Below are 26,201 nucleotides of genomic sequence, written 5' to 3'. Positions count from 1 at the left end.
ATGATAAGCTGCATAGAGAAACTGATCAAGAAGGTGACATAATGAAATGAAAAACAAGAGCAGCAACATCTGTGGAGTGCAAGGCAAATTGCAAACAGGAAGAATGACAGCTCCAGTATCTGTTGTGCATGAAGCACAATGCAGCGTGACAGTCTGCTGGTACTACTTGCAAACTGCTGGGGTCCTTGGGAGGCCTGGGGGTCCAAGTGTGTTCTAGTATTATTGTATTACTAGAGCAATGCAAAGCACTTCATTCAAGAAAACATTCATTTCAAGGCATTGCACCACAATATTTACACTCTTACCGTGAAGGTCTGCCTTGCTATACAACATTACCAAAACAGATCAGTGTTTCATTTTTAACAAGATTCAAATGCTTCTAATTACAAACTTCACGAGGAGAGATTTGTAGAATATATAAAAAGTCTTGCACTACTTGGTTTGATGTTTTTTCAAAAGTCATAATGGCTTACCTGTTTATTAAACAAGACTGCTTTAGTTGTTTCCAGGGTCCAAATGAGGTACACTTGCTTTTTCCATTTTCCTTAGAAAATTAAAATCCTCTCTAGCAGAGTTGCCATCTTCAAATTATTATGGGAAGCCACAAGGATAAAAACACAGTCATCCATAGTCTGTGATTTAGTTTAGTTTACATACAGAATTGTGCAATATGGACTGGGCTAATGTTAATCACAATAACAGGCACATTGTCAAGCATAATATACGATTCTTGAACACATTTAATTCAGTTTAGGACTGTGAGAGGTGGTGAGTAAGGCATATCCCAGCAGCCCTGAGGACAAGGCAGGGAACAGCCCCAGAGAAGGTGCCAATCCACTGTAGAGCCAACTCTTGAACATACCCACAATCACACAGGAAGTGCCATTCAACAGCACCTCCAGAAAGCCAGAGCACCTGGGAAAAAAAACCCACAGACGTGAAGCTGGGAGAACATGCCAGTCCCAGACATGTGGCCCTGCATCTGTAAGCATTAGCACTGCCCTCTGTGCCACCTTGTCAATCCTCCTTTCACACAAATGAAGTCAAATTACTTTTCTCTTGTGTCTAACAGCTATTTTAGAAAAAGAAAAAAAAAAAAAAAGGTGACATGCACCCCAACGAATGGACTTTCCATTCCTTTAATATCAAAGGCACTTACTTAATCCACTTCAGAGCCAGAGTCATTCACAGCAGCATCAGGAGGAAACAGGGATCCAGCTCACAGTACACCCTTTAAGCACACACACTGGGCCAGCTGGCAAGTGCAGGTCTTTGGCAAAAGCAGCGCCACCTGCAGACACCATGAGAACACAGTGACTCCTCGGAGAGGCTGACATTTGAGCCTGGGACGCTGGAGGCGGGAGACAGCAGGACTACCCACTGTGTCACTGTGCTGCCCACACATCAGCTAGCTTTTCTTAAACATTACTAAAAAAAAATTCTTATTGATAAAGCAGTTAAAGTGTCATTTCATTTAACATGCTGCCATTTCCCTTTCAGGATCTGAACAAGACTGTGCAACATTGGCAAAATAAATAAATATCTGGTTGGCAACAATGCTGTGACTTCACTGGCACTGCGATTCCTTGAATGTGAACACATTTTCCAAGTGTAGTCTTTTCAGGTTTTTAAGCATGGTAGCAAATTCTATTTTTTTTTTTTTTTACTCATTTTGTTATAAAGCAGACCTGCCAATGGCTTGAAAACAAACGTTCAATTAAAAAATGCACAGCTTTCAAAAAAATTACATTTCTGCAAATAGTTTCGAGAAAGTAAACCTGATATTGGCAGTCCAGAAAATTCCTTCGACACTAACGAGTCGATCTTACCAGCTAATTAAATTTCATCATTTTTGCTTCTGCCTTTACTCCCACGGCTTCTGTCATGCCCAGTGGTTTGAATACATACCATAATGGAACCAATTTATGATTATAAAGGTATAATCTAGAGACCATCTCTTTCTGTCTTCCTAACCAGAGGCTATAGTTCATTACACAGTCACTTTGAGATTAGTTGTTAAAGAGGAATCAGACCATGCAGGGCAGCTAAAGCTTATTTATGCTGTAGACAGTTTGAAGTGCAGCCATTTTTTCCAAGAAGTAATAGGAAAGCCAAGAAACAGAACTGGGGAGATGCACAATATTTTGTTATCTTAAATCCCTTCTAATTGGGGATTCTGAAGAGCGTAATTACTCTCGTTGTTACTAGCAGATATGCTATGAAAAGGAGAGAAAGCTCTTGATTAGGGCTGGCCGACTGAAGCCCTGGAGGGCACGAGGGTTATTAGGGATTTTCATTGCAGCTAAGCTCACATTAACTCTGCTTCTTATTTCTTTCAATATACAAATTTATTACTTATGAAGGCTCTCAACATGATTTTTTTCTTTACAGGGAGTGTAATCTTATCCAAATTAGCTTTCGACATCCACTGTTAAATGACAGGAAGGAATTTATCATGGAATGAAAGATTCGAAAGTTATTGGACAGGTCAGATCTACAGAAGCCGCCTGTGCTAAGTGGAGCTGTAAAATGAATTGTCTCCAGGTTTTATTTGAGTTACATTTTATCACTAGGACAATTAAAGTCAATACGAGTTTTAAACGTCGACGTGCAGTATTGGTAAATTGTACGGAGAAGAGATAAGTACTGACATGTGAAATAACAAGTGCTTTCCAATATGACGGATGTAATTCAAAGTCAGATATTATTCGGCATTATTGACATCACAGGCACATGGATTGGACAGAATGAGAATGGTTGGCAGACAGGAATACGTTATCTGTTATGAAAGTGCAGAAAGGCCTGTGCGTAAACGCAAATGTACAAGCTGAGCTGTTAACCGGCCTGCATACCCCAGTGTCCACTTCAGCCCCACTTTTCATCATCATCATCTCCTGTTAAAGTAACTAGGATAGGAGAAAGATTACAGATAATGTAAGTTTCATTGGGTGGCATGGTAGCACAGTGCCCTCCCCTCCCCCCTCACAGATCTAGCACCCTGGATCCAAATTGGAGTTTTCACTTTGTCAGCATGTCTGACTGGGTTTTCCCCCCACATCCACAAAGACGAGCAGGTCTGGTTGACTGACGATTCCAAAGTGACTCAAGTGTGGTTGATCCTGCAATCGACCAACACACTGTTAAGGGCTGTGTCCTACCATGTGTCCAGTGCTGCTGGGACCCCCGAAGACCATGTGTTGGAATAAGTGAGTTTAGAGCTGATTAGAGCATTAGGGCAGTTCTGACGAAAACAGGCCATTCCGACCAATGTCAACCCTAATTTCTGCAAAATTAAATCAAGTCATGTTTGGAAAGAATAGCATCTCTCATTGATGATTAGGACAAGCTTTTACTTTAAATAAAATCAATTAAAGTAATTACCGTATATACTCGTGGATAAGTTCTCCCGCGGATAAGTCGGGACTTGATTTTACAGTATAATTTCTGGTATTTTATAATGTCTGTCATATAAGTTGAATGCGGAAAACTCACGCTATTGGTCCAAGGGATTATGATGTTAACGCCCACCTGAGAGAGTAACCACGGAGCACACTGCCTTTTTTTTCTATGTGGGTGCGGCAATGCGCTGTATCAGCGTGTGCTCCTAAACTCTCTCTTTCTCTCCCTCTCTATTGAGCCTACGTGACCACACGGTAATAACTGAACTACTCCGAAGTGACGTTTGCACTGTTTTGTGTTTTTTGTATCTCACACACCTTTATCGTAAGAGCATCCCTTATCTACGATGGATTAGAAGAAAATATGAAGCTGAGCTGGTTTTAAATTAAAAGTCATTGAAGTAGCGAAAGAAATTGGTAACTGCACTGCTGCAACAAAATTCGAAGCACCTGAGGAACTGATGCCTGGAGGAGGCAAGAAGATGTAAAAAAAATTAAGTGTCAAATTTCTGAACGGGCGTACAAGTTGGGGTCTGATTTTATGATCGATTTTTTGGGTTCCAAGACCCGACTTATATGTGAGTATATAAGTTAAAAGAATCAAATAACTTATCTTTGAGGCATCTTTAACAGTAGAAATAGCCAATATGAATATTTACTAATACAGTACATACATTATTTCTAAATTCAAATATTAAAATGTATAATTAATATGCAAGTGTTAGAAATTGCCTTTCAAAAATATTTATACCAGCAGTCACACGACATGCACTCCAAAACACAACTTTTCAGACCTGGCCAGTACTTGGATGGGTGACCATCTAAGAAACTCTTGGGTTGTTGGTGGAAGAGGGCTTGTTGTGGCCAGCAGGGGGCATCTATTCTGTGGTCTGAATGTGGATCCTAATGTCCCAGTGCAGTGATGGGGACACTGAGCTGTAAAAATGGCACTGTCCTTTGAATGAAACGGAAAACTGAGGTCCTGAGTCTCCGTGGTCATTAAAGATCCCTGGGCATCCTTTGTAAACAGTAGGATGTATCCCAATGTCCAGGCTAAATTGCCCACCATGGCCTACTCATGTAGGTCCTCTAATCATCCCCCGTCTCTAATTGTCTATCTCTCTCACCACCTAGTAGCTCATCTATGGTGAGTGTACTGGTGCAAAAACGGCTGCCGTCACATCCTCCAAGTGGTTACTACACATAAGTGGTGATTGAAGTGGCTCCCCACTCACTATGAAAAGCACTTTGAGTAGTGAGAAAAGCACTATATAAAAGTAAAGACAATCCACCCCATGATCTACTTACGAAAAGCAGCTGAATCGACAAACACCTGCAATTCTGTGCAAACTGAGCAAGCAACACAAAGTGAGGGGAGAAGAATATAAACTGAAATAAAAGATTTACCCATTAGCACAGAATTCAGGTTTGGGGTCACACGGGCCAGAGCCTTGCCTGGTAGCATTGGGTACAGGGCACAAGTCAGCCATGGATAGAGTGTGTGCCAGGATCCATTTTGTCAAGCCCCAAATTTTTACATCTCATAAGAAATCAAACAGCAATTCCTTCATTAGAAAAGAGACCAGTTCAAGGCATACTTGTTGGCATTACTGCTACTTGGTACTTTTATTTATAAATATCTATCATCTTCAGTAGTATAGTATACACGTGTCCAGTCTTTTGGAGTTAAGGAAAACAAATATCAATATTTTCTTTAATATAGAAAAATGGCATTATTTGTTTTTAGAACACTTTCTGAAAACTTAATAGCTTTGTAACAGTATAGAATGAACAAAAAAAGAACAAGAAAAAGACAAGCTCTAGGAAATGGAAAGTAATTTTAGTCCGTTTCAGACTAATAAATCTGTACACCAAAAAGTTCATTTTTGAAACAAAAGAAACTATTTATTTGGAATATGCATTACCAGTACAAATTAAGAGACCATAAAACCTACACCTTGTTAGTTTTCTCACAGAACACAAGAGTTTATTTTGGAATCAAAAAGACACTATTTTTGTATTTTCATTTTTTATATATTTTTACATATGCAGATCTTAAAAGTTAAAACTAAGCCAACTTAGGGCTCAGTGACTTCATACTCTGAAATCATTATAAAAAAGAAGAAACATTCAAAAAACACTGTAGTATTTTCTTTAAAGAACAAAAAACATGCAACAAAGTAAACATTTGATGTTTTACAAATTGCTTCTTTTTTCATTTTTTTTTTTTTTACTTAAAAATAAAGCATCATTACATGAAGCTTTAAATGATAGTGTGGGACTGCAGAGGAGATGTGAAAAGTGAAGCAGAAGATGTCAAAAGCCAGAAACGGCTGATCATTTGGACTACTGTAGTTAAACTCGACTCTTCATGCGTCTGAATGAGCTGCTTGACTTTGTTATCGGATAATATTTAATATTCAGCAGGCCGTAGAGGCTGTTACAGCCACACACACTCTCGCTTAGCTACCCCAACAACAAGGGTATGTAAAGACCACCAAGCAGTGTGGCTCTGAAGAATAATTCTCCAAAGTATTAAACGGTACTGGAATACAGAGTGGTCATTAATGCTCAAGTCTTGCATTAACCTGCTTTACTTTGAAACTTTTCACATCACCTGCAAATGGCAGTATCCATTTTTAAAAGTAAAAACAATCGTAATTACTAATCTTAATTGCAGCCCTAAACAAAATGTCTGAAATATTATTATTATTACTATTATTATCTGTTTCTGATGGCTGACAATGGATTACAAAAATGGACACTGTTCCTTTTCAAAGAAGTGAAACAATAACAAAGGTGCACATTCACATCTTGGAGTTAATTCACAGATGCGTAAAATAAAATTAAAAAAAAAAAAATAAAAATGTAGGTAGTTCTGTGCCACGACTCAGAAAGAAAACTGTTGTCATTTCTCTATAACAAAATGACGTGTAAAAAGAAACCGTGTCTGTGCGCTGTGAGGGTATTTCACAAACCGCTTCTGAACTCTTGACTGCATTTTTGGTTTTGAGTATACAAGAACATTCATATCAAATGTTCATCAATACTACAAAGAACAAGACACATTTTGCAAGAAACTATGAAAAATTATTCATAAAGCTGACACTATATAGAATTTTCACTTCTGTAGTTTTTGGTATCAAAGTGATGATCTGGGCAGACATGTTAAATTACAAGAAAAGGCAACCTGTAGAAACTGGAAAGAAAACATTTTTAAAATGAAAAAATGTTTTTGATTGGTCTTATGAAAAGAGTGAAAACAGGAGAGGAGGTTTATTATTACAAGCTGGTTTGAGGTTTTCATAAGTACTAGAAAAATGATGGATCTTTTCAAAAATAAAAAAAACAAAACAAAACAAAAGTAGATTCCTGTAAAAACACTTCTTTCTTTCTTAATTCTAGTAAAGCCGTTTCAAATGTATGCTGTTTTGTGTGCCCTTATCTCTCTTAATTTAACACAGTACTATAAGCGGATTACACCTTTACATTTGTATCCATTTAGAAAGACTCTGAAAAACCAGGAAACAATCACGAAAGCAAAAAACGTTTATTCAATTGCGGTGGTGACTGATCAACACTAATCAGACTTGGTCTGGCGCTTCATGGTATTACTTGCAATATGGTAGTAAATTACAGAGCACATTGACCCATCAGGCAGAATTTGAATATCTACGTAAATATAAAAAGTAACAGTGGTTACGGTTCATGCCAGAAGTACATACATACGCCTTGAAATTGCAGCACCATAGTAAAAATTTGGGCTAAATTGTGTCGCAAATAATACCTTTCAAAGACTGTTTGCTGGCTCTACACTTTCACCAATTAAAGCAGCACCTGATTAGACCACATGTAATAAATCTCGATACTGCACTCAACACGCTTTGCTTTTTGTTAAGCTACAATTTGGGAAAAGGCGTACACTGAACACTTGACTTGCATGTGCTAAGTGTTCTGTTCTCACGATATCGATGCAGCCATGGAATACTCGCTCTGCATCCAAGCCATTAAAAGTTTAACCTCGGAGATTTAACACAGCATGGGTCCCAACATGTAAGTAAAAAGCCTACTGCTGGACCGAGCTATACTACTGACCGGCTACAGGAAACACAGCAGACTCTTCAGACATGAATCGCGCCAGTTGTCTCATACGATATTCCATATTTCCAGGCTGATTCTGTTCCACCCTATGCTATACTTTACAAAACGTTGATGGAAGAAACCACAGCTTTAAGACTTTTTTCTTCTTTTGTTTCTGGAGATTCTTGCAGAAACGATTCATTACAGAGCCTTCTCTGCTCGTACAGTACTTCTGCCCAGAATACCCTGTGCCCAGACCTGCCAACGGGGAGAAGCACTGCTACACTCAAGTAACTGTTCACTGCTAGCCTTAGAAGGGTCTGTAAGCAGGCTTCCTCTATTCCTCTACGGTGGACCTTGGCTTTATTTAATCTAAATCTATCATGTCTTCATTACAGGAATCCATGCAACACTTAAATATGGTGGAAAACCTCCAGATGTTATGTGTTTAGTTTCTTTCTTCTTGAGAGAGATTGGTAAATATTACAATACTACAAATGTATTTGCAATCCCAGAAATACAGTCACAGGAAAAGTGTCCTTTATGTGTAACCGTTCACAAAGAAGACGTTGAACTAGTGCTTTCTGCTTATCATAACAAAGTTTTTTTTTTTTTTAAAAAAGAACATTTTTCTGTGTTGTAATTACATTTTTTTTGTTTCTTTTGCTGAGAGGTAGAGTGAAAGCAGTTAACCTAAAAAGCAGGGTTGCCTATAATTTTGCAAGAGATATTACAGTGAGGAGGCAAACTAGACCCTCAGAATATTATGAAAATGGTACAAATTGTTTCTTAAATTGTATCAATTATTTGTATTTTATAATGTAAATTCTTGAAACGATTCAAATGTTCCTTAGTGTCAGGGGGGGCTTCTACCCAACAAAAAAGAAAGGGTACAAACAACTGTCCATGTTAGTGTTAATTTTTAAAGCACTCCAAAGCAGAAGGAAATCCTATTTCTTATTGGTTGGTGGAACTCCACTCTGATTGGTAGGTGCTGGAGAAACCCAGCACATGACAAGGATCAGTTGGAGGTATCGGAATGAACACTCCCTGGACCTTCTGTTGGCGATGTCACTGATGAGGGGGTAGTTGCGTCCTGCCAGCCTCCATTAGCCTGTAAGGAAGAGAAGATATTTTCTGTAAGTCTTTTTTTTTTTTTGTTTGTTTAAGCATACATAGTACAAGGGTGATTTTATTAGATTGAGAAGACACAAATCCGAAATGCAGAATATGGACGTTCACATGTTTACAATTTTAAAATGGTTAATAGTATTTCATGCAAAGAAATTTAATTATGAAAATACACACTATTTAAGTTACTCTCATATATATATATATATATATATATATATAAAATAAATAAAAGGGGGTCAAGCAAAACCCACCCCTTCTTCTTTACTTTTCTAAACCTGTTTAATCTGTGTTACAGTTGCAGGGGAGAGCATCAAGTGTAAGGCGCGAACAAGTCCAAGATGGGGTGCCCACTCACCACAGGGCACCAAAAGCCAAAAAAGGCTTAATTCCAGAAAGATTATTATTCAATGCTGTACTAATAGAATGCACTTAAAAAACACTAGACATTTAAGCAAAATCAAATGCAAAAAATGTAGTCAATTAATGAAGGTGACTGCATGACTAATGTAAAATGAACACTAGGTAAAGTCTAAGGTCACACCAGTCGAGGGGAACGTGAACAGCTTGAAGATGTGGAGATACATTAAGAAAGCTGAAAATGACCAAAGCACAAGGCTGGACGCTGGGAAGATTCAGATATGACAAGAGGATGAGATGGGAGGATCCTATACTATGTAATAAAAAAGAGAGGATAGAAGGGCAAGAGTCAAACAAAAAAAGACTGCCTAGCAAGTTGAAGAGGCTAAAAAAAAAGAAGTAACACTGGCTGGTGCCATAAACCACTTAGATAAAAAAGAAACTGAAGCAGATTGGTGATGGCTAAAAGGGGCACAGCATGGGAGAAAAAGACAGATCTTCCTTTAAACACTTAATCCATCACACATATTTATTTATTATCACATTTTCTAATTTGTAATACATATAAAAATGAAGTACTTACAAGTGGGCTAAATAACACAAGTTAAAGTAAGTCACGGAAAACTGACAAGCTGCAAGTCTTTAAAAACATAAATATATATTATTTAGCATCTTCCCCCCCCAAGAATGAAATCTATGAGAAAGATACCCAACCCAACTCAAATTACTATATTGAGAATGTATCAAGTCTTCCCTGAAACAAAACTCAAAAGACAAGCAATGGAAGAAGCAATTATACCAAATTATCACATTCGAGACTGGAATGTAAATATAATGGGGAACACTGAACCCATTTCAAATCCCTCAGACAGGCTTGCTAAAGAGCATTTAGGACATTAATAGCAATTTTCATGCCATCAAAAGAAGCCTGAAAATGGTCGTTGGCAACCCCTTATTTCAAAGCCTGTTATTTAAGGTAGAAGCAGTCTGTAATCAAAACAAAAACTTGCAAAATCTTCAGCTTTAGTGACACTTTACATCTATTTCAGAGCCATAATTACTGTTTCAAGGCAGAGGAAGAAAGTCTGCCACATACATGCATTGTGTGCTGACTTGGTCATTACGACAAACTGAAGGGAGAATGGAATAATTTAGCAGAAAAAGGATTTTGCCCTAAAAACCTCTTGCTCTCACAACAAACCGTGGCTTGAAAATGAAGGTCAGTCCTGACTATGGGAACCTGAGGTGTTTCATGATTGCAATGAATATTTATTTCGTTTTGTGCTGTGCGTTGAATGAACACAATGAACAAACAAATAAACAGACCCTTGTCCCTCAAAATGGGAGAAAAAAATGTTACAACCTGCTGCTAAATTGTAATTTATGCATATTTATTTTTTTAAAAGCGCAAGTGAATTTTACGAGCAGGAAAACAAAATCAAAGTAAGTACTTTTCTGAATTTTTAAGAGGAATGCACCATTTAAAACCCTTATATAAATTTAAGCATAAATTACATGTCAAATCTAAAAGCCTTGGGTCCCTTTGACTAGAAACAAAGCGGGAGAAGGACAAGGAGATCTGTCACGAGAAAAACAATAAAAACTGTTGAAACATTACTAGTGAAATATTGTGTATATTTACAATATAGAAATCATTTAATGCCAGTAAACTAAAATATATGTATGAAAGGCAATAGTACAGGTCATCTGAGGTGCAAAATGATCATCTACCACAATAGTGAATGTCATATATGACACACACAGTAATCTATTAAAAATATATCACTTGTGCAAAGTAAATGTTGTTATAAAATTTAATAAATCAATCAAGTACAGAGTAAATATTTGTCAACTATGAATGTAAACAAATGTTTTTTCCTCTAACGAATAGAAACCCCAAAATAGAATGACAAATGTATTATGGCATTTCACTTGAGTATCCTGCAAGATGCTAAATATTAAAATCATCTGTCTTTTATGAACATACTGCTTGAAGGGAAATGAAAATCCCTGGTAATGCAAATGACATAAAAATAATAATAATACGTTCAGCTCTCTTAAAATGTGTAGAATTTACTCAACAAAATGGCATTTAATCATTTTCTGGCTTCAGAGGAAGGCAGAAAACTGGCTGAGAACACATCTAGGTTTGTGTCTGTCCTCCTGTCCCAGCTTGCTGTCACCGCCATTAAGATGGCAGACGCATGATCTGAGAAATGCAGTTGGATTGCTGTCCCAAATCTACATCCAGTTTTCCTTGTGTCTGTCTTATCGATTTTCCTCTTTACGACACAGCTTGTCGCTGTGAATCTTCATGCTAGTCACAGCCGCCAGCATACCCAAATTAAAAAAAACAAAATCAAAGACAACGTTGCTCCCCTTATTTTGCTTCACCACCCAGCTGATTTATTTTTAGAGGGACTTATCCCATCCTAGTGGATTATGGCCATTGGCCCCTGTATGGAAATCACAGTCCGGTCCCCGGTGACATTTTAAACTAGTGTTGCACTAGGTGTCACCTGTTTCGCAGCTCCTCTCAGCTGAGCGTGTGTGGCCGCAGGTGCCATGCGAACACTGATTGTATTTGACAGCCTTAGACGCCAGCTGCCTGCATGAAGCCTGCCCGATCACCACTTTTCGTGGGCAGTACGCTGCCGATGGCGTGACCGATACAGAAGCAATCAACTAGGTGACCGTGAAGCTCAGACAAGTCCTACTAAGTGGCATTCTAAGCCCTATGGCTTTGAAATAATTGGTAGAGGGAACAAAATAAAAAACAAGCCTATTTTTCTTACATTGATGCCCTGCGGACTGTACATCTGGCTTGCTGTGAGTCCATCACTGTATCCGCCTGTCTGACTGATAACATGGCGAAGGGTATCCACCTGAAAAAGAAAGAAAAGGTTTCTTCAGATGTGTTGCCCCTTAAGATTTTGGCAGTCCACCAACACACTTCAACCTTGATAAACAACATACAGTTAAGCTAAGTTATATTTGATATAGCGCCTTTCACAAAGTACTATGCAAAGCGTTTTTTTTTTATTCAATGAAAAATGTCAAGTTATGTCAAATCTTATGTTAACACTGCTAATAATCTCTAACATTTTTTTCCTGTTGCTTCTATCAGTTGAAGCCTTTTAAACACCCAACTGGAAATAAAACGTCACAGCATCTGCATTGCTTTACAGGTGAGGCAGTAAATCACAAAGCTCAAAGCATCCAGCTTTTCTCAATGTGCTTTGGAAATTAGACATTACTATGGAGAAGAAAGGAAAATGACCTTGATATCTGTAGTAACTCGAATTTCGTAAATCATTAACTCAGAAGACCTCTTTGTTCATCCTTCATCCTTCAGGCCCTCATTGAATATGCTCATTTCAACACCCACAGCATGTGGGGATACAGTCATATTAAAAGGGGGGCAAAAACACTGCTATAGGGAACATTTTGCTGCTGTCCTTGCAAAGCAACAGTGCTGGAATTATTCCCACACTCAGAATATATGGCCATAAGTGCCTCGAGCATGACAATCTGACCATCATTTTGCAGTGGCGCAAGCAGATGAATGTTGGTTTTGTTCCAAAAGTGTCTACATGATCTACTTCTCAGTGTGTGCTGACGAGGAAAATTCAAATTTTGTCAAAAATCCAAACAGCTATGAGCTATCTATGAACTCCTTTCTTCTTGAAAACACTTAAATGTGGAAATTAATTTGTAAAATTCAACAACTGTATATAATCACATTTCTGTTGGATACAAACATATTCTGCAAAAACTGGAAATGAGATTCAGCAAATTGTGCTAATGATTTGTTTATGCGACTGTATCTTTAAAATGTTGCTCCATGCTTGTAATATGCTGTACACAAGGGAGCTGCGAGGCAAAAAGGAAAACAAAATCATGGAATGGACTGGCCTGGCAATAGAAAATAAGTACATTCATGTGATTTGGATGTTGTGCACTACGTTGCTCACACCAACTGTGATTTGGAGGCTGTAGACGAAGATCTAATTTACTGTGTACACCAATCCATGAGTACACCAGCAGGGGGCACTGCATTCAATTTTTTGGCAACACTTTTAAACCTTAACATTTTTTATACACCCATGAAAATGTAAAGGTGTTTTTTTATCCCCTACACTACTTATATGATCCTATTGTCAAAGCTGTTTACAAGACCTAACATATGTCTGAAAATGGGAGAAATACCCCCAAGAGAAATACAAGACAAACAGAAAGACAGCTGTCATACACACTCTCTGAGAACAAGCCTGAGAATCTGTCTTAGACGACTAGTCTGAGTGGACGGTTTTCTTTGGCTTAATGTGATCAAATTATAATGGTGGAAAAAGACCAGTCTGCTCCCAGCTGCACTGCAGACAAAATATGTGTTGCATCTACTATAATTTCTTGAATTCGTTTAAACAAGGCTGCACTGCATTGTTTTTTATCTGTCAAGAGATTTCACTATTTATAGAATACAAATATGAGTCAAACAAAATATGTGCCTAATTCTAAGTGAACCTATGCACTGCAACAATCCCTACCTGCGACTGTACGTTGGCTCCAACCTGGGCCCCTTGGTAAGAGTCCCCATTGAGTGACTGCACGTTCATGAATAAGTCTCCCGAATTTGACATGTTAAAAGAACCAGAAGAACCTGAAAGGAAAGAGTGAGCACCTGAATCACAGAGAGAAGGAGGGTCAGTCTTGCTTTGGCCAGAACACAAGGCAGTGAACATGCAGAGCAGGCATCTCCCATTACTGTTAGTGCAGGGAGCAATGCAAGCAGAGGATTCAAAGGAAAGTCAGGGAAGTGAGGGGAGTGGGGTAAGTAGGGTGGAGGGTGTGGAAGCTTAAGTAACAGGTGCAAACATTAGCAAAGACAAGTTATAAATTTTCTCCATACAAAGTAGAAAATACATGCTAACAAAGTTCAGAAAAACACCTAAAACTGTAAGTTACGTAGTCATGGGGGGAGGGTTCATATGACAAATATACAGTAAAACTTGTCTGGCAGAAGATGGCAATTAATATGAGAGGTGCTTAATCTGTTACTATCATTTAAGCAATCTTCAACTGGAGGCAAGAGAAACATCATTTTGTAATCCCAATGAGCCCTTCTGGACAATTTAGCTCAACAGCTATATTAATATATAATTTTTTTTATATAATACAAATTATATCATTAAACAGCTAGAAAGTTTGCTGGAGATAGCAATGACTTTAACACCCAGATCTTAACACCAATCAATCTGGATCTGAGTGGCACTCTTGCCAAAAGCCCACCATGCAATATGGCTGTGTGCAAAGATGACCCTCTCTTCACTCAGTGACTAAATGGCACTTCGGGAAAAAACCTCAGCCAGAAAGCCAAAAGAGTGGAGCTCAACATTCACTTTTCAAGCAGCTGATACTTTGAGCTACAATATTTTTAGAACTTAAAAAATGCAGTTAAGGAAGAAAATTATTAATAGTTAGTAAAGTCTGTACAGGAAATATCAGTGTAAGCCATATGCAATGCAAACAAGCAAGTGGCACAGCACAGAGACTTCCAGTAGAGAATGGGGCCCAGGTCAGAAAGGATATTATATTACTGTATGCCTAGGTATCATAATACAGGAAAATAGCTGACATGTATAAATGAGAAATGAAGAAGAGGTTATATATTTTTTGAAAACTAATAAAATAATAAAGGTGTTAATAACTAATTTCTTAATTTATTTTCAGCAAACAAAAAATAAATACTATAAACAACAATGATAACACACACAAAAAACACCCGCCCACCACCCCATCAAAATGCTCTCAAACTTGGAGAAGTATACTTTCTTCACTGCACAGAAGCTGCAGGTTAATGTTCTTATCCCAGTGCTCATCCCACTACTGAGGGTAAAGACCTGAGATTCTACACAACACAACTCAAGCAGAAAAGATCTACGCTGGCAAAGAGCACCCTTCCCCAACTGTGGCTACATGAAACTTTGCTGAAAGGCGAATTGAAGAACGCTAACCTGCGGAGTTTGGAGTGGAGGGAGAGTTGGCTTGGCTTCCATGTGCAGATGCATTGGCAGCATTGACGGCGGTTTTGGCAGCATATATGTTGGCTTCTTCCTGGAACTTTCCAATGTTTTTCTTGTATCGGATTCTCTTGTTACCAAACCAGTTTGATACCTGCAGAAGTCATAACAAGTATTAATTTCAGATCAACATATTTCTTCAAAGAGCCATCTTAATACATGAATTTATAATTACACGTAAGTAAAAATAATAAAGCCTATATGTTTCATTCGTAATTTGGCAAACAACTGCCAAAACCTACACCATGGTAAATCTTGCTGTTTTGCTCGTCTTTTATTTAATTCAAATTATGTAAAGTATCAGACATAAACATCTGCCATTGCCGTTGGTGACCATAATAATAAATGGGTTGCACTATTTAATTATACACCTGTAGCAGATAAAGTTTTTTAAATAAAAATTTTAACTACTTTAGAATACTTCACTTGCTTCTGAGGTTTTTGTAGAAAACTAACATTTATACAAATGTCTATCTATGTTCTAGTTTCTTTAGTAAATCCCAGAAGCAATGGGGTACACCTCCATTCTAGGGAGCCAATACAAGCCCCCATTCAACTCCACTGGGCTAATGTAGTGCTTCTGCCTACTCAAACAGCTTGGCTTTACATTATAGAAGGAAATAAATATCTGCAGGGAACCTACGAAACAAGAGAAAAATGTGTGGACTTCTCACACAAGAGGCTCCAGTGCAGATTTGAACCTGAAATTCAAGCAAAATTATGCAGTGACAAAGTATTCTGTCACCCAGAACCTCATTCATTCATTTTCTCTACATGTTGTTACACTAGCTGTGTTACCCAGCTTAGCCCAAAGAAATTTCAGACAATGGGCCTAGGTTATAGCACTGTTAATCAGATATATCATAAATACTAACTGAGCACTTTTCTCTCTATATATTTTTTCTTCTACTGGAGGTAATATTAGCAGTAAAAATTTGTTCTATAAATCAGCTCCTGCTTTTCCTAGTGATTAACCTTAGCCTTTATTGATGGTCACAAGAAAACATAATTTTACAGCAAACTGTATTACTTTGAATTAAAACAGGTAATTAGTAGGGATAATGGGAACTTGGGGTATCTATAATAAAATACTAAGGTCTGAGTGTGTGTTCAATCCCTCTGAGCAGTCTGATTGGTCACTTTGGCTTTGGCGTGATTGGTCAGTTTGGCTTTGTTGATGGGATCAAAAGAAGAAGGCGTTTGAGCTATGCTGAGAGTTGCCTTCAAAGACAAGAAGAATAAAAGTGGACAGGAGGTGAGCAAGGTGACTTTAAGTGATAAGAATCTTTAAAGCACGCCTTACCGAAACATGCTCAAGAACGGGGTTGCTGAGCAGGAGAGGTTCAGACGCATGAGGATACAGAAGAAAGGCGCTGAAGGTACATGTAGGGCAAGTGATAGCAAATACTTTTACATGTATTCTGCTACCTATCTTTGACAGGTATGGTGGCTAGTAAATAAAATTCCACCTAGTAGTACATCCTGTAAAAATGTTAGCTTCTATCATATTTGAATATAATGCTTTGATCGGTAATCTTGTCCCAGTCACAGTTTTGGAGGGTTTAGATCCATGTAATTCACTTTATTGCTTACAGCATTGACTTTTACAAGTTGCACATTTACACGGGACCTGCAAAGAACTGAATGTTTTTAGCATTGTACAGAAAGAAACAGGTAAAAAGTAATAACATGGTGAGCTATGCGCAAAGTCCCTGTGTTTGAAGTGGAACCAAATTACTGAATATTGGCAGTACTCTATTTACACAGCATCTTGTTCCGTGTCACCCTTTCGTCATTACTTTCACACCTCAGGGTTTCAGGGCGCTGCACTGAACTAACATTCACTCTTGTGTTTAATAGTTTGGGTGTATGCAGGTAGCAACCCCTGAAAATGCACTGCAATGTCTACCGCCTCTGTGCTGTGTCCATGGTGGAGGTGAGTAAACTTACCAAGGCACAATGTCACTTCTGACTTGTACGGACATAAGGCTTGAAGTGTGCTGGTATGTTGAACTGTCAATTCCCTTTTTCTGCTTTGCAAACCGGAGCACAATGGCACATCACAGTCTGACCTCCAAGGAAACACTCCAGTTCTGTGCAATACTGCGTGTATTTCACCACCAAGGGCCCATTATTGCCCACCTTGTTTTTCAAAGAATATGTATGGTATGTAAGGGCAATGAGCAATCCATGGATGACAACCCCTTTCAAATTTGTATATATTTTATTCTGCACCGCAAGGAGTAAGAAGAAGCTAACAAATTAGGGAGTACTGCGTGAACCCATGAAGTCAACTTGCTAAGCACATCTTCTTTGAGCTTTGAGGAACTTTTGTCCTTCTCCTTCGTTTCTGGTTACAGCTTTCATTTGCATAAAGTGGGAGCCCCACTTCTCTGTGGGATTCCTTCCTTTCCACTACTGTCTCTGCAGAAAAGATACATTGTCCCTAATAGCCCACTCTTTAAAACATTATTACCAACAAATATAGACAAATAAAAACTTGGCAGCTAATTTCCTTTTTTCAACAATGTCAACAAGTTTCAAACAAGAGATTTTAGGGTATCTCATTTTTCTATTGTGGGGGGTGAGTTTAGAAGTAAATATCGAAATTTCCTTTCTTAGCAGGTGCCTACTTCCCTAGATGTACCATCCTGCCAAATTTCAGCTTTGTGACTTAATAGGATATCGTGTTTCTGTGAATGAGTTAGTAAGTGAGTTAGTCAGCCTTGCATATATATAATTCTATATGTATATAGATTATGGGGGCAAGTAAAAGATACAATTATTGCTTTTTATCTTACAAAAGGGCTACAAGAAATAATAAAAGAAATAGTAGAAATAACACTCTTTAAAAGATGTTCAACTACTGTAATAACGTAGAGGTGTTAATTTAGGGTTTTTCACTCTGAAACATTTCATTTATTTTTGAGAGCATCCAGTGTGAAAGAACGCATAATCAGATACAATAAATTTGTTGTTTTAAATTAAATGAATGAACACTTGCTTAACACATGAATTACTATGCAGATTGAGAACTGCTCTGTGTATGAAGTTATGATTCCACAATATGTTTTTAATAAAGAAAAACAGTAATGTATAAAGACAACAATATCAATTATTACCATTCTCAAACCAGCTTAATCAAATTCAGAGTTGTGGGGGTCTAAGCTTATTCCAGTAGCATAGAGCATATAGCAGGAAACAACAATGGACAGGGTGCCAATATCAAACTAATAAAGACTACTAAAAAGTCCACTCTACATCACAGAAAATTTAGTTTCACATAACAGGTTATAATAAAAATGCAAAAATCAAGAGAATGTAAGTATACCATTATTGTATATAACATGAAAAGCAACAGAAGGCCATATCATAGATTTAAAACAACAAAACAGAAAGGTAAATCAGGTTTGTTTACCAACACTATTTATAATTTTACTTAAAAATACTTCCATTTATTATTTAGTTTGTAATTTTATGGTAACCTGGTTTAGCCATAAAGTTTAGACATATATTGAAAATATTGAAAATAAATTAACTTACACACATACATATGTACATACATATAGTTTAAGTGTCAGCATGAATGACTATAAGATCTAATTTATTAATTATAAAAAACAAAAGGCATTTTCAAAAGATGACGTCTTCTGGTCACCAGAGGGCAGTACATACACACCAGAGTATTACATGGATGAAGGGTCATTTCATCTACTAACTTGGTTTTATTTTGTTAATTGAATTGAAAATGTGTAATTCAAATGGTTTTAACAACGGAAACTGGTGAAACATTTACAACCTTACATGCAGCCATATTAGAATTAGATTACTTTAAAAAAAATAGGTTTTAGCACAACACTGACAACTATCAAATATCCAGCATCCATCTGGCTATTCACCTTCTACAATACCACAAAATATCTACAGTTCAAAAATTGTTATACTGTTTATTGGAGCCTTGTAAATTTTTTTGTTTGTATGTAATTGAATGTATTTTTTCTGAAATAATCTTTTATCAGATGTTTTGTGACATAGATTACAATACTGTTCCACAATGGCATTCTTTAGAGCCTGTTCTTTGCCTATAACATCTTATTAAATATAAAACTAACCTACTCTGACATTAGATGGCTGATTTCTTTGGCGGTCTTCAATCTCCATCCCTCACAGTTCAATTTAGCACACTTATATCAAACCAGATAAGGGCACAGACTTTCGTTGCACTACTGCCAATATAAGCACTTGACCAATTCAGATTTCATTAGACGTGTTATGAATCTGGAGTTCCCTTTACAGGGGGAATTGAGGAAAACACAACTACAGCATTTACGGATGGAAAAATAATTTACTCACAATGTACAGTACCACAACATTCAAAAGACACTATTTATACAATATGAAACAGCACAGAGCTTATTCAGAGGATTCTCGCAATAACACACCAGTCAGGAGAAAATGATCAATACAAATTGATACACAAAACAGTCTGCATTCATTTAAAATACTGTAATATTAGCTAAATATCTATTTTTACTTCCACATTAACACATATAAAAGTACTCCCTTTGAAGACTGAATTATTTAAGGTAATCTAAATATGGTGCATTCAAATTTAAATTTGGGATTTTTTAGACATTACAGAAAGAACCGAGTACAAACAACCAGCAAAATTCTGTGTTTTCTTCTTCTTTTTTTACCTCTAAATGTTATGCAAATGTTAGATTTTTTTTCCACCTATGCTAAAAAATTATTAATAAGGATGTCTACAAATGAAAAATGCTTAATTCTAATGAAGATTCAAAGCAGGGAAAGCAGAAAAGAACATGTCCTGACTAACTATAAGCTACTTCTAAACCCAATTTAGCAGAATATATTAAAAAGTATTTTTAAAGTAGACATTCACATTTAATTTTTCTGTTTTTCAAAAAAGAAAATTATATCTCTGCAATAAACAAAAATATTTTTGTTTCTATATACCATTTATATAATCCTGACAATCTCCAAAAATATTTTAACCCCAAGCAACTGGACTTTACAACTTTTCTAGAAATAGACAGCTTCACTGTATAATCAGTGAAAAATAATCTGTTTGTGGATTAGTTCCTTTGGACACTATATCAATATCAATTGAGATATCAGAAACCAAGTAACTAATCAACATTTCCTTTAGTGTTAAAAGAGAATGTGATATAAATGAGATGGCTAAGAGCATGTGCTGCCCCTAAAGTGAAGAGAAAGACATTCCACTTCCTGTTTCCAAACTGTCCCTACCTGTGACACTGTGATGGCACACTTCTTTGCTAGTTCTTCTTTGGCTTCCTCGCTAGGGTATGGGTTACTGAGGTGGGAATAAAAATATTCATTCAGGATCTCTGTTGCCTGCTTGTTAAAATTTCTTCGTTTCCTCCTGTAAATATAAAGAAACAAAATATTTAATTATTTAAAAATAATATTACAATAAGCCTCTCTGAACTCCATACAGTAACAGAACTAACCAACAGTTCACATGCATAATCTAAATTCTATAAATGTCTAATTCAAAAATGTTTTGCTTCTCCAAGAAGTGAAAACCTTGAGTCAGAGAGCTTAGAAACACAATGTTTTTATTTAAAAAAAAAACATAAAGTAAAATTTAAATGTTGGGGTATACCTGTACTTTTATTTAAAATGTCAGGAGTAACATACAAAATGTGTAGGGGCAAACCTTTGAATAAGTGCAACGATAAAGGCCTATTAAAAATATACAGGTACTTGGCTAGGTTATTTTTAAACTGAACTTAATTTTTATTTTGTTATCAAGCCATTTTGAGAAATATCCTTCAAATTACAAAAGGGCTATTAAAATACACAGGTTCATGGATGGGTTATTTTTAGATTGAGCTTTTTTTATTTTTTGTTACCGTTACATTTTGTTTTTTTCATCAAGCCATTTTGACAAATATCCTTCAAATTCTTTAATTATAAATAGAGAGCTAGCTAATATTTTGTAAAATCAAATCAATCTTGACTCCTGATACTCGTGCTTTCTATTCCAGACTTAGTACAGTATAATAGTATTAAAAAAGACATTAATAAAGAAAGCAAGTAAATAAGTAATTTAGTGAAGTTAAACAAATGTTGTATACTTTCTGGTAGAGGCACTTTAGACCATCTCCACAATTTATTTAATTACAGCTGCTACTTTTACATTTAATTCCTTTAATTGTACTGGTGCACTATCTGAAAAATAGAAATGCATTTTTGTGAGCTTAAAAATAGTCAAGCATTTAAACTCCAATTTTAATTAAATTACAATTAGCAGGATACAATAAGTAGTGGGCATGTTTTTGACACATTGTCTTAATTTTTTTGCAAAAAAATTTTGTGTTATGCTCATAGGGTTAGTCTTCTTTGCCTCCTCCACTGGGCTACTTACTGTTTTACAGCACAGCTAAAAGTTTAGTAATATTGTCTTTAAAAAAGTGAACTTTTTAGGTGACCTTATTAACTTTCTACTGTTCAACAGAGTATCATAATAAGAACTCTTGGTTCAACGTAACTGAGTAGAAATGGAGCAGAACTTGTTTAAACAGAAAGACAATGATTAGACATTAACAGTACAATTTGAGTGATAATTTGAACATGTTTTGAATGGCCAAAGATGTACTTAATTCAAAAAACACTTTTTTAACTGAAAAGCAATATCGGATGAAGCAGTCCCAATCAGATGTTGTTCTATAGATGTACTGCTTCAAGAGGAGCTCATTTCATCAAAAATCATCACAGATAATATGAAGCTTGGGGATTGAAAATTCAATACTTGGGAAGCTTACCCATTAAAGTATGAAACAAGAAATTTTAAAATAAGGCTCTACATTTAATTTGGCTAAATTCTTATTGTCTCAATAGTGCAAAAGCAGTGAAATACTAAATAAAAAAAACAATAAAAATGTAAAGATTGTGAGTTAAGAGTAAATTATGAAAATGTTGCATTTGCATTTTTTCCAGTGTATACAGTACAACACCCAAATTTATTTACAGTTCATCATGTTGTAGCATATTTTGCCACTAATCAAAACACACACAAAAAGGCCAAAGTGAAATACAAAATACTGCTGTTAAAGGGCTCTTGGTTCAACTAATTTTCCATAAAAGTCATATAATGAGATGAATGGAGTGCAGCCATTTGACCTCAAATAAAATGTACCTACATGTACCTGTAGAAAATCTCACATTTGCTTAAAACAGTTCCTAATAATAAATACATGAGTAAGAGGAACAGTAAAACCAAATCCCTCATAAGGCAACTGGAATTCACTAATCAAGAAGAAAATGTACAAGTCATAGCAAAGTACCAAAAAGTCTGTTAAAGAAACAGAAAATATTAAGGCAGAATACATTTATGAATCTGTGCACAATAGGATGTCTGAAGAAATTAAAATGGCACTGGTCAGGAAGGACATAAAGAGACCCACTGAGGTTCTAAGCCTTCCACAACCGAGATGGGACACTGACATTAAGAATAATAGAATAGGTGTCCATAACCTTAGTAAAAATAAATATCCACAGATGTCTATGGCACTGTTAAAACTGAATCTAAAACACAGCATATATAACAAAAAAAACTATGAAGACATGTTCAAAAAAGATGATGGTTAAAACACAGACAACAGTAATTGAGACCAAAAGGATAATGCAAAAAGCCGATGAGCTGAAGCAAGAAAACCAAAAAGTAGCACACAAAAAATGAATCCAGAAGGTAAGCTGAAAATGGAATTGGAGTAACAATAACTAGGTATCAACAACAGATACATGGGAAACTTTGAAATGCTATATAAAATTTACAGACTTAAAAGCAAACCATATGGTGAGCAAAAATTTCTGAATGTTAAATATGCTTTGTGTGAAAACAATACGCACAGCATGCACAGGCAAGGAAAAGTACTAATCAAGAGCACTGATAAGAAAGTTCTCAATATCCTATATGTGATAGTAAATTTGATATTTAATGTAGAAGAAGAGTGGGTGGCGCGGTGCTGCAGTGGGTAGCACTGCTGCCTCACAGTTAGGAGACCCGGGTTCGCTTCCCAGGTCCACCTTGCGTGGAGTTTGCATGTTCTCCCTGTGTCTGTGTGGGTTTCCTCCGGGTACTCCGGTTTCCTCCCACAGTCCAAAGACCTGCAGGTTAGGTGAATTAGCAATCCTAAATTGTCCCGTGTGTGTGCCCTGCGGAGGGCTGGCGCCCTGCCCGGGGTTTGTTTCCTGCCTTGCGCCCAGTGTTGGCTGGGATTGGCTCCAGGAGACCCCTGTGATTAGGATGTAGCGGGTTGGATAATGGATGTAGAAGAACATTTTTTTTTTCTCAGAAACTAAACAATTGTTAAAATAAGACTACATTCACACTGCAGCTTATTTTGCAAGCAATCCAAATTTGATATGAGTATGTACCGATATCCAGCTTGAATGTGCTCTGCACATGTGGAAAATTAATAAAAACAGATTTGTCAAACAGATGTGACTTAATAAACCGCCATAACACCAACAGCATGATGGATGCTGCATTATGTAACATTACATTCAGTGTAGGACATCAGCTCTTGATGGCAATGTACGATAAATAGAAAATTAAAGATCATAGTAGTTGTTTCAAGTGCAAATTTCACTATCGTGTTTGTTCATAGAAATCTGTAAACATGTGAGAGAAGCCAGGACTGGTGGGGTTGAGCTGTGGAGGGTTTTGAGGCAAAAAAAGAGGTTAAATTTATGAATGTTGCATTTTGTGGTGTTCAATTAATAATGTTGCAGCTGTCCACAAACTTCTATCAGAAAAATATGCACATGAGGCATGTGATTCCCATTCTTTAAACATGCGACAACCAGGCTGTAATAGCTGGTTACAGTCACCTCAAATGCTTAAGTCTGCAATCTTGCTTTATTTTTAAACACCTTGAAAATCAGAGGTATGAAAATGATTTACGTAAGAATTGATGTAAAATTAGTTGGAGAGTGTAAATATCCAGACACTTGGAATTCCAGCATTGATTCCATATTTTATTTTTTTTTGCTGTTCACACATCTGTAGATGTTTCCCATATGAGCAAAATAACTGGAGTTCAACTACAATGTGAATGTAGCCTTTTTCTAAATGCTGTTACTCATCTGTCAATCCACTTTCAACTTTACATCAGAAGACACCGTTCCTTAGTAGACTCAAAGTGACTTCGCTCATTTTCTACCCAGTAAACTCATCATTGTGAATGTAGTTCAGCATAGAGTGTTTTTGGAATTTAGAAACATCAAGATCATCTAGTGAAAAAGAAGATACCACCTAAAGTTAACTTAATTTGTTGGATCTTGTTGTAGTACCCAGCCAAGGTTCAAAAAATAGCCATACCTCAACTGTAACCTGTTCAAGACCTTTCAGTAGGTCCCATGCAAATCCATCAATTCTCATTATAGCCATCATTATACATAAAAGCAGGCAGCAATAACTTGATGTTTTATGAACACGGTCTATAAAAGTGTAGAGGTGGCATGCTTAAGAGGAAGACCTCATTTGTTCAGTATTTATATAGTGGAAAATTTAAAAGAGTCCATGGAAGTTCTTTACCCATTTCATGTAAAGAGAAGAAAGTTACCATTCAGTATGGCTTTTGTTGTGCTAACAGGAGCACTCTTTCAGATGCTGGTATGAAAAATGACAAGCCATTAGAATTAGCAGAACAATGGATTACATTCCTTAAACTTAAGGATTCTGCCTATAATGATGCACGTAAATGCTAACTAGCAGCTACTCATATTTAGCTGAACACAGACTTATTCTCTGGTGTTTCTACATACAGGATCCATGACAGCCTTGCTGAAGGTTGCACATTTTATAACTGGATTCACCCATCAACACCTGTTAAAAAGAACCATTTCCAAAAGTACAGTACCTTGCATCCAGGAAGCGTGAACGCAGGATCATGACAGCCTCACATGTGCTCTGTTTTAGCTGCATCTGAATGGAACTGAATTTGCGATGAATAATGCTGACCATTCGCTCTATTTCTTTAGGAGAGATGGGCCTAGTTCTGCTCTGTTCACGAAGCAGATTCATCACATGAGTCGTAAACTCATTGCATGCCTGAAAGGTGAATAAAGAATGATGACATTACAAAGCTGCGAAAGGCATTTTTACATTAAGTGTTGCATCAGAATACATTAGGAAAGACAAACCAGAGTAAAGCATCTGTGACTATCATTGATCTAGGCACTTATACATAATACACTGGAATTGTGGGTTGAAATTACCAGTGTCGGTTTTTTGTTTTTTTTACTTATTGACATAAGTTTAAAGAGCATTGAACATGAAAACAAACAAAAAGTAATGTAATCACCAATGTTAAGAGTTGGAAGATATACAGTAATATAACCAAAACACTTTTAGGAAATAAAACAAATGTACCTTTTAAACTGTATTCCCTTTGCAAGCAACTGAACAAAAAATAACCTCTAAATGTGGCAGATTCTGGGCTTAATATAAAACAAGCAGTTTTCTTGGAGTAAGAAAGACATTATTTAATCAAAATACTAGTGAAGATATTGACATGGCCTAAGAAAGCCTATTAAGGGGACACTTGGTAATGAAGGGAACAGAAAATTCCAGTATTAGAAAACAACTACAAGGCCTTCCTTGCCATTAGATTTCATAATCACTCTGGGAGTGTTTACTGGCAAAGGGATTAAGAGTTTATTTAAGTAAAAAACATGAATTGGATGTATAATAATAAATGAAGTGCATTCAGGGAGTTAAGGAGATAAACATGGCCATTTAAGGTAACCTTAAACAAAACATTAATTTCAAAGCATTTTTTAAACCTTTTCCCTTGTGTTCAGCATATATACTGTATAAACACATGCTACCTTAATAAATCCAAACAGTATTATTAAAGACCTCAGACATCCTCACAGTCACTCTTCTCCCTCTTACATTCTGACTAATAATACAGGACCATCGACACAGTACATCACGACTCACTACTAGGTTTTATTGAGGCTAATCAACGGCCACTTATACTTTTTAAAAAAAAAAAAAACTGTTTCTTGTACATGTCGCCTGATGTTGCTTTTAATGCATACAGTTGTATTCACTTTCTAAGATTGCTTTAACTGTCAGTTGTTGGTATTGTCC

General features: G+C 36.6%; 1 protein-coding gene across 6 annotated transcripts in view; it reads right to left on the bottom strand.

Moving 5' to 3' along the window:
• Positions 1 to 5,277: 5,277 nt before the first annotated feature.
• Positions 5,278 to 26,201, bottom strand: part of LOC120514222 (pre-B-cell leukemia transcription factor 1) — a 148,649-nt gene continuing 127,725 nt past the window's right edge. For 2 of the 6 annotated variants that reach the window (XM_039734475.1, XM_039734478.1), the window contains 6 exons: positions 24,964 to 25,154; positions 20,321 to 20,456; positions 14,984 to 15,143; positions 13,517 to 13,650; positions 11,765 to 11,854; positions 5,278 to 8,592 (listed from right to left, as the gene is read on the bottom strand). In XM_039734475.1, coding sequence (XP_039590409.1) covers positions 8,500 to 8,592; positions 11,765 to 11,854; positions 13,517 to 13,650; positions 14,984 to 15,143; positions 20,321 to 20,456; positions 24,964 to 25,154 — 804 coding nt within the window. In that variant the 3' untranslated portion in view covers positions 5,278 to 8,499. The remainder of the gene's footprint in view (positions 8,593 to 11,764; positions 11,855 to 13,516; positions 13,651 to 14,983; positions 15,144 to 20,320; positions 20,457 to 24,963; positions 25,155 to 26,201) is intronic. The other 4 variants (XM_039734476.1, XM_039734479.1, XM_039734480.1 and 1 more) reach the window with 2 other exon arrangements.

Source organism: Polypterus senegalus, chromosome 14, assembly GCF_016835505.1.
Source record: "Polypterus senegalus isolate Bchr_013 chromosome 14, ASM1683550v1, whole genome shotgun sequence".
In the NCBI taxonomy this organism is placed as follows: Eukaryota; Metazoa; Chordata; class Cladistia; order Polypteriformes; family Polypteridae; genus Polypterus; species Polypterus senegalus.
Note: the sequence above shows the minus strand (reverse complement) of the source record. Positions and strands in the feature narration are given on the sequence as shown.